Below are 10,053 nucleotides of genomic sequence, written 5' to 3'. Positions count from 1 at the left end.
GTGCTAAGTTGACTGTTTGCATGTATATATATATATATACATATATCTCTTCCTTCCTTGGCTTAATTTCAAAAGGTCATGCATGTTGCAAAATTGTGGTTTAATTTAGTTTTGAAGCATATTTATATTTATTTCCTTCAATGTTTGCATTGATTAACAACATTTGTAGCTTGATCAAGGTGTACAAATTAAGATGGTTGTCATCACGATTGATAAAAGGTGGAAGCCAGCTTGGTGATGTTGCAGAGAATATAATGAATAATCAAAATTTGTGAAGTTCACGATATTTACACGGAGTGGCCAACTTGAAGCCCCACTGCACATAATGATCATCATTAAGATTTTCCTTAAATACTAAGAATGGTGTAATTGCCTAATAATTATGACTGATTATCGGTGATCCTATTACAAATGTCACATGATTTGAAGCATTATACAGCTCATTAAAAAAGCACTATGGGCATCATGCGTGGTTGTGCATGAATTCTTTTCTTAAAACAATCCTATTAATTATAACTTTTCAGCTGACCTTATTTATCGTGTATTCATCTTCGGGTTGAGGCATATGCACCCACATTCAAGTCTACAAATTAAGAAGAGTTGGAGTACATTTTTACTCTTAAATATTTTTTTGCTTGAAACATACCGGTCATTTTAATTTAAAGTCAATAGTAGCACAGTGAAATATGTCCTTTAAATATTAAAAAGGGTATAATTATAATTTACAAAACTTTATAAACAATTTATAAATTAAATTTTGATATTTATAAATTTACAAAAAAATAATTTTAATAGAGTATATCTATATCTATAATTACTTATAAATGAACACGTTTTTACACTAGCTGTAAATTTTTTAAGAATGATTTATAACTTTTATAAATTGTCATACTTTTAATTCATAACTCAATTATCATTAAAAAAACACATTTAGTTATAAATTTACAATATACAAGTTGATTTTTATTTTTATTTTTTAAAGGAAGACATCACGCCAAACTTAACTTTAGGGTCTTAAAAAAATCAATTTTAAAAATGTATCTTTATCGATCAATTAAATATGTGCACGCGCAGTGTTAAAATTTTAGTTTATGACTAAAATATTGATCACGATAAACTTCTTAAATATTAATTAACTATAACACGTGCATGGATCTCCATGGAAAAATTTAGAAATATAATTTTCGTTGGACTAGCTAAAAGTGTGGATGCATGAACTTATTTAAACATCTAGGAAAACATTCATGGACGATATTTTTACTAGGAACTATACAATTAATAGACATTTAAAGAATTGCACACAAATACAGTCAAGAAAAGTGTGGATGATTCCTTAAATATATTTATGTAAGTAAAATTATATTCATTTTCTTCAAGCTGAACTCTCTCATCTAACATATATTTGTTTCTTAAATATGTTTTTTCCCCAATATTGGAAATTTTCAATAAAAAAATCCAATGTACGTGAGCTCCAAAAGTAGTTTTGGTAGTTAAAACTGCCCATCTCAAATATGCCCCCACTTAGTATGATTTATATTAAAGCATGAAAACAACATCACAACATATCTGGAAGCACCAAAAGCACAAATATTCCAAGACAAATCCGCCCATCATAGTTATTTGATTAAAATTATTTTTTGTGTGAAAATTTAATAGGTGAAATTATTGATATAAATAAATAATGTTATTGTGGTGGGTAGTTGTTAATTTAATAAGAAGCTAATCCCAGAGAATCAACTCGGTTGATTATAGAAAGATTGCGCTTGGCATTCATTAGCCAAAGTCGTAAAGGGTGTTTAAAACAAGACATTGGGACCATATAATAGGACAATGCTATGCAATTAATTATAATTAACTAATGTTGAGTAAGAGACCAAAAGAATGTCATTTTTAATTTTTTTTGGTGGAAAATAGCAAATAGGACATAATTGTCCCCTAAAGTTTTCATGCATGCAGCATCCCTTTTAGACTTGTCGTTAAGGCGTCTAATATATTTGAATTTAGCTACTGCATTATTCATTTATTTTTTATTTAATGTCTCTTTTTCCAAAATCAGAAAATGGACCTAACTCGGTGACTGAGGTTCAGCCCATAGCTAAATCCAAATCAAGAAATCAAGCAGCCCAAAGATTGCATCAAAAGGCAGCCCATTTTAAACTTATTTGGATCACCCAACCCACGTTGAGCTCATTATTTTGGAGAAAAATATCTGACACAAAGTTGTACTGATGTCCACATTTAATACCTGATATGTATCTTAAATAAGATTGATTCTATTAAAAGCATACATGTGAGTAATTTAAAAAAAAAAAAAGTTCTACCGGCTACAAAGAAAAAATAATAAAAAATGACCACGAGAGGAGAATGAGTGAAAACTCGAGCTGTAAAATTATAGTCCAATTATTGAGGCCCAAGATTGCTGAGATTGCAAAGTGTACGGGCAATTATATATATATATATATGACCCTTGAATTAAGACACATGGCTATAAAAATCTCTCTAGAACAGGAATAATCTTTAATAAGGTGAGATCGATATGAATTTCCATTAATTTGAAATAAGATTTAAAAATTTTATTTTAATACGTACGTAAGACCCTGATAATCTTCTTATCAAACTCAACATGTTAGCCTTGTCGAGCTAAGCTAGTTTGAGATTTGAGTTATTTCACTTGCTGACTTGGACTGTGTATAATAATGACCTTACAAGCCGGTGTTCGAGGAAAATAATCACATTCATGATCAACATTCGAATTAAGAATTAATAAGCAATGAAGTCTGAATAAACTACAAGTAAAATACAGATTAATGAGTTAACAATTCACGACATGTCATAATATAACATGATACAAATATCAGTTCTTTCTTCATATATAATACTAATTTACTTGTCATATATAAGCTAAACGTTTTCTTAAAAAATAAAGATGAATATTGACGTGAAACAGCAAATAAAAAGAAATGAGAATATTTTTTGTTTGAGGAGGGCATAATTAAGCAATGGAGTGTGTGGATTATAGATCATGTCAGGTGCAGTAGTTTTGAACCATTCCACAGAAAATGCTATAATTGCAACATTGATATGCATGCCGCCATGTATGAGTAGGGAAGCATAAAGCACAGTGCTATTAGCTCCATAAATAAAAAATCATAATATATATACCTAGCTTCAAGTGATCACCCAACCCAAGTACTTGTTTCATATGGAGATTGATGATGTGTGTCTATATATATCTTTCTTGAAAAAACATATAAAACAAAGTGAGAAATTAGTCAACCTGGGGCATATAACTACGTCTATATTGAGATTTGAGGGGGGGCCGTTTGCCTGTGAGTCTGGAATTGGGAGGGAGTAAAATTACTCTCTATCCCTCTCATACATATAATTTCTTATTTATATATTAAACAAAAATTAATCATATATACTTGACTTTTTTATGAGATAAAATGTCCAAAAATATAAGTGATTTTGTATTTTTTTTCAGGTATAATTAATAAAGGTTTTTCAAATATATCCTATTAAATGAGAATAGACATTAAAAAAAATGTGTAACTTTAATGATTATTAACTAATTCATCGGAAAATGTAATTTGATTAAAAATACTTTATAATTTTAAAGACATCCTACGGGACATTTATATTTATATGTTAGGTTTTTACTAGTTGTTTGAAAAAAATTCTCCTTGATAAATTATTATTTAAAAATTGAGTAATTACTTAAATTTTTTTATTATTTAACTTGCTTATACCGTAGGTTAATATTAGTTTAAGCACAGCAAACATGTAAAATTTTTATAGTTTCTGTTATATGGATAAAAAGTACTATGAATTAAATTTATTTTTTAAAAAAATTATATAATCCTAAATGATTTTTATCTTATGATCTTTTATATTAAAAAGTATTTTAATATAATTTTTATTCTAAATATTAATTTTTTTAAAAAAATATCAGCATATATGATAATTTTTATTGAAATTTTGGCCCCCCATACTTCTATCCTGATGTAGTCAACCATTATTTAGACAAAGGTGTGGTTAAGTTCTGTTCCAGATAAGCTAAAAATCCAATGGGACCACACTTCAACATATACGTGGCTCTCTTTTCTTCACCTATCATTCCTGTAAGTCACAAATGGAGGCATGACATGACCATTCTCACCGACCACTGTGTGATCAAATTTGTGTGTTGGGGTTTAGTCTTAGATCTATATACACAGAATTAAGCAGCAACACAGTTTATATGGTTTCAAATTCAGGATCATTTCTACTGCTCTTCATGATCCCACTGCACGATATGTATAGCTCTCCATTGACTTGAAGGGGCAATCAATATTAACAGAATTATAAGCCCTTAATCTTGAGATACATGGGTCTTAGTTTAATTAATTAGTACCATGTACGGTTGTCTAATGTTGATTGGAAATTTGCCTATTAGATATGCATGCATTTCAGATGTCACAAGAATTTAATAACTTAAAATAAATTAATTATCCTAATATTTGGTCTTTGAATTTGTTCTCGAATATTGATTCACTTTTTTAACTTTGACTTGCAATAAGTCTATCCTTATAATTTAACTTAGAACAATGCAGTTCCTATGATTTTTTTTTTTTTTACTCTATACAATCCAATTCCTATGATTTTTTAACTTCATAAACTATAATGATTTAATTGTACTAAACCAAAGTTATGTTTAAGGATGAAAAAGAATTTATGAATTAAAAGTTATATTATCCCATAAATTTATAAGCACTTTTTAAACCAAACCTTATTGTGAAATCTTGATAAGCTTGAGGGACTGAAATTTAGCTAAACTTTTTAAGAAGACAGAGGCATGATTCAATGTCATGAAGTTATAATGATGCATGGTTTCGGGAGTGGAACATAACATGTTGATTTAATGTCATGCAGAATCACAATTTATATTGTTGGTTTCATGTTGGTTAATCCTCACAATATTGTTAATTCTATTAATGAGAAACAACAACTTCAATGTGAAAATTATAATAGCAGGCCGAATCATACATCAAAAAGTCAGAATGACGGGAAAGCATCAACATGGAGAGAATGGGGTCAACCTAGCTAGGTAGTGTGTGTGTGTGTGTGTGTGTCTATATATACAATGAGAGAAAATGTTTCAATTAATGATGAGTGTTTTAATGCGAGTGGATTCTTACGATTGTAAGAATGGTTGCTTGTGATACCCATTTTGTTTTGCCTTACCTGATGGATCTTGATTCTGGGCTCTGATTTCTAAACACGAACACGTGAACTACATACATACATACATACATACATATATCAAACAGCTTTAGTAAACTTGCTGTCTTGTCTGGTTGACTTGTGCCTTTTTTTTTGGTCCAGCATCTACCCCAACTTGTCTAGCTAGTTTGGATCTGCTCATTATTACACATTAATGTTATTTTGTTATTTTTTCCAATCCTCTCTTTATTTAAAACGTATACAAATAACATTGTATATGCGCGTGCATGCATGCGTGTGCACCAAAATCTTACTTTAATTACATGTGAAGCTGCTGATTATATTTAATTACATTAGTTGTGCTTTATTACGTATTAAGAGTGTAATTTGAATGCATGCAAACCTCTTTTACAGAAGAAATATAAGTTAGGTGACTTTCCACATTATATCAAATGAGAGAAGCTCATTTCATGCATCCCACAAAGTTTGAGCTTGAAATTTCTTTAAAGGACAATTGATTTCACTTTCAAAATTAAGGTAAGTTGAAAGTAAACCCAACATCTATCTTTTGCTATATATCATTAATCTCAGGTCATAAATCTCCTATGTATCTATCATTTTCTTACATAAGTGATACACATGTATTGTAATTATATGGATCGATCTAAAAAATACAAATGACAAACTAACATATTAATTAAGGCTTTGGGTCGAGATATGATATGTTAAACCTGTTTGATGATCCTATTAAAGTTAAATTATATATATATATATATATATCTATAAAGTGTTCAAGAAGATGTCCTTGATGTTGAATGCTTTCCTAGGCCCCAACAATTTGGATTTTAAAATTAAGGTGAAATTATAAATTCATTATTCTTAATAGATCATAAATCTCCTGTGCAACCAGCATATGATCTTGCATCAGAGACGCCTCATATATTATAATTAGAAGGATCTAAGCAAGACGAATGATGAAAGGTCATATATGAAAATGGGCATAAAAGTCTGGGAAGAACATGATGAGGGTGATGACTGGAGAATTGGAGATGACAAGTTGGAAAACGACACCACTTATTAGGAATGGAAACGAAGTTGATAGTTTTGAACTTTAAACCAAAGCAATGTGGGATCGATTATATATACCCAGAAAATTATGGTACCCCACATCTATATATTTCCTCATTCATTATATCACAAAACAATCCTTCCACAGCTTGGGTCCCATAAAGTTCCATTTTTGGAACAGTCACAAGCAGATTATGATTCTGCTCATTAGATCAATGCAGACTCAACGATATTTACTGCTATTTTGATAACCACAAAACAAAGATACTTTCTTTTTTTTAAACATTGTAATAATATTTTTTTATTTTTTATGTACAAAGATGAGGGAGGGATATTATTCACATTCACTCACAATTTCTTTTACATTTCATTTCGTTTTTTGTACTAAACATGCCCATAGAATGGTTAATAATCATGCAGCGCTAATTATGACCTGGAGTCCTGCACCTTGACAATCCCAATTTGTTTTCTTAAATTTAATTATCTTTATATGCTAAATCAAATTGGCTTTTGTTTTAGTAAATGGAGAATTGAGAACAATTTTTAGCTTATTAATCATAAATCGAAAGAAATATTTGTATTTATATTAAACTTTCACATTTTTCTTAGGTTATCCTCAATGATCTGATTGAAGTGTTTAAAGATATCAAAAAAGAAAACTAAAAAATTCTTCTTAAGTTTTGTAAACAAGAAAATAAAACTAAAGTATCCTGCTGCATGTATATATATAGAAGAAATTTCTTGACCTGATTTTAGAAAAGCAATTCAAACGAAACTAAATTAAAGATTGTTTGATTATGATTTATGCCATTGACGATTAATGAGTGAAGATTGAATTAATTTCTTCGGGGGAATAATATTTTTTAATTTTATTTTACATTTTAATTTCTTTTTTGGGAGCTTTATCATGAACTAAGTACGAGAACATTTTTACATTCTTAGGATAAGCCTTCATCAGTTCCAATCGGAGTATATTATTTAATATTATATATATAACAAATAGAAACGATAAATAAAATGATTGTTTGCCATACCCTAAATTATAAATTATATTTTTATATATTTATTCCATTCGCTTGCTCTCAACACAATCAGAAGAATTAATACTTCCTTTATCAAAAAAATAAAAAAGAATTAATACCTCCACTTTCTTATCTTCTCTTCCTCAAATTTAAAGACATGAAATTCCCATATATTCTTTGAAGGAAAGAGAACTTGTTCGTTGTCTTTTAACTATCTTTCACTTTTTAAACAGGAAAGGTTGTTTGCGCTTTGCAGATTTAAGATTCTTTAATTCTGTGTTGAATAGCGCACAGTGGCCCTTGATATTTTGCTCTATATAATTAATTAAGTGATAATTATAACTTTTGATAATAAATGGTAATTAAGGATTTAATTAATATTGAGTTTGATCTCTATAATAGCGCACTTAAACGGTTTTAGATTCAATATAATGCAATCCGTGGATTTTCTTTCAACCTATAACCTGTGAAATATTTTTGTTTTGTCAATGTAGTAAATGATGTGTTGTCATAAGTGATTATCATCAAAATATTGCGATGAATATCTTCTCAATATAATTATACAAAACACTCACTAATAACCGCACGAAATTCATTACTAATCACAAAAGGTCTAAATCGAATAGTTAGTAAACATTTCATTCTGAAGTTTCATGTATGCTTCTAGAAAATTGTATGTGAACTAAAACTTCTGATTAGTTGCTTTCAGTAATAATCATCACAATGACTAATAACATCAATATATATATATATATATGTATATGAGATTGTGGCCCGTATAAAGTTAGCCAATAGTTAATTAGAACACTTCTGTCTAATCAATCACCGAAAAAAGTTCCGTCAAAATGGAATATAGTATGTGTGTATTATATATAACATTCATTTAAAAAAGGGAATATTATATCATTCAAACAACCCCAAGTATCATCAGGTGAAACTATAAAAACCCATCAAATTCCTTGATTAAAAATTAAAGATGAGATTATGTATGAAGTAATTACACCGCCATGCAATAATATTAAAGCTTACACCTACGTCCTTAACTATTAAAAAAAACCAACTAAACTAGCATACATAATATTTTACTAAGCTTGCACTAATTTCAAATCATTTACTTCAGAAGAGCCCACGCATATTCTTCTAGAATCTAGCTATAGCTAGCCACGTCCATGTATAACTCCATTAATTAAGCTCTATATTATTACTATTATTATATATCTTCTGGTGAAGAATGAGATAGAAACACCAGACTTTCCATGGCTCCTTGCAGCCAATCCTCCTCCTCATTCTTCAACTGCAAGAGATTATTCGTAAAAAAGAGTTACATACTAGACATGCATGGAAGATATATTCATTATTCAAACTTGAAATAAATAAACGATCTTGTATACATATATGATGCAACATGGTATATTTTTTGTAGTATATATCGTAGTTGCAGGTATATCTGTTTTCAATACTAAAAATGATCCGGAGTTGAAAGAATTCAAAAAGGAAAAGAAAAGTTAAAAAGAACCCCAATTAATTGATGTAGAAAAAGTTGTATTTTATGATTCTTATTCCATTTGATTTAAGTTTATTAATCCATATTAACAGTGTAATTAATGAAAATCATATATATAGATTTACCTGGAACTGGATGGAATCACCACCATACAAGTCGTATTGTTGAAGATTCTCAATATTCTTTTTCATTGTCATTTCATCCTCACTTAGCTCGTTGTTTCTGGCAAATCTTCCTCTGACTCTGACCCTCCGATCAGCTAGGGTTTTCCGACAAGCATACTGTGAATATATATATATATAGAGAGAGAGAGAGAGAGATTGTATATAGCAGTCAATGTGTGAAATTAAATAATTGCCATTCGCACGGAAAGGACAAAAGGGAAATGAACAAATTCTAATTCGGAGTACGTGATATTCCGTGAGAGGGAAAAGTGATTAAAGAGAGACCTTGATTGTCTTGTTGAAGTTCCTTTGGTTTCTTTTCCTCAGATATCTCAGAATTCTTTCTTTCCTTTCTTCTTCCGAATATCTTCCAACCTTAATGTTCTCTCGATCAACTGCCGCCACTTGATTCCCTTGAATTCCCTGTATCACAAGATCAATTCATCATCAGTTCAGAGACATATTGCAATCATGAATCTTAATTATATATCGATCTCATTCATGAGGCATACCCAGTTATTATCTCTTGAAGAAGTTTTAGGACAAGCAAGAGGCTTCACGTCTTCCACTGAGCCACGGCATTCATCTCCAAAGTCACCGATATATGGTTGCTGGTATAATAATCCACTGCTAAAGCTCTGATGAAAACCCTCATTATTATTGCTATTAATGCCATAGAAGCCGTCGTGGTGGGTTTGGAGGTCTGAGACTTCCGGCACGGCCAAGTCCGAAGGCGACATGCTGGACCGGTGCTCCGGCAAAGCTGGCAACCACGGGTCAGAAAAATGCATGATGGACGACACAGTATGATCATCATGATCAAGAGCAGAACCAAAGGTGTTATCTAGCAGAGGAACCAAGCCATATCGGTGATGATGATCACCCCACATTGTGTTTTCTTCCATAACAGAGGAATTTACTCCGTTCAGTGGATTCATAGTGGTGAAGTCAGAGTAATCACAAGGGAGCGTCTGGTTTGAATAATAGAACTGAGGTATGGAAGCCATTGAAGAGCAAAAGAGAGCTAGATAGATAGATATATATATATAGAGAGAGAGAGAGAGAGAGATTGATTTGGGTTTTAATTTGTGTG

At 30.3% G+C, this 10,053-nt stretch overlaps 1 protein-coding gene across 1 annotated transcript; it reads right to left on the bottom strand.

The window, feature by feature from the left end:
* Nucleotides 1-8,251: 8,251 nt before the first annotated feature.
* Nucleotides 8,252-10,053, bottom strand: LOC129314923 (uncharacterized). Its single transcript, XM_054958402.1, has 4 exons — nucleotides 9,473-10,053; nucleotides 9,246-9,383; nucleotides 8,922-9,077; nucleotides 8,252-8,586 (listed from the first exon to the last, which is right to left on the bottom strand). The coding sequence occupies exons 1-4, from the start codon at nucleotides 9,965-9,967 to the stop codon at nucleotides 8,503-8,505; spliced, it is 873 nt and encodes a 290-aa protein (XP_054814377.1). The 5' UTR covers nucleotides 9,968-10,053; the 3' UTR covers nucleotides 8,252-8,502.

The sequence above is a fragment of the Prosopis cineraria genome, unplaced genomic scaffold (genome assembly GCF_029017545.1).
Source record: "Prosopis cineraria cultivar Desert tree isolate PC_DT_omini unplaced genomic scaffold, ASM2901754v1 PC7, whole genome shotgun sequence".
NCBI classification, from domain to species: domain Eukaryota; kingdom Viridiplantae; phylum Streptophyta; class Magnoliopsida; order Fabales; family Fabaceae; genus Prosopis; species Prosopis cineraria.
This window is presented reverse-complemented; position numbering and strand designations above follow the sequence as displayed.

Bases quoted from the DNA above. Each gene is read 5' to 3' on its own strand.
- LOC129314923 (XM_054958402.1), bottom strand. From the start codon at position 9,967: ATGGCTTCCATACCTCAGTTCTATTATTCAAACCAGACGCTCCCTTGT. The intron at 9,384-9,472 runs GTATGCCTCATG...CTTGTGATACAG, and splicing joins CTTCAAGAGATAATAACTGG to GGAATTCAAGGGAATCAAGT. The intron at 9,078-9,245 runs GTCTCTCTTTAA...ATATATTCACAG, and splicing joins ACTTCAACAAGACAATCAAG to TATGCTTGTCGGAAAACCCT.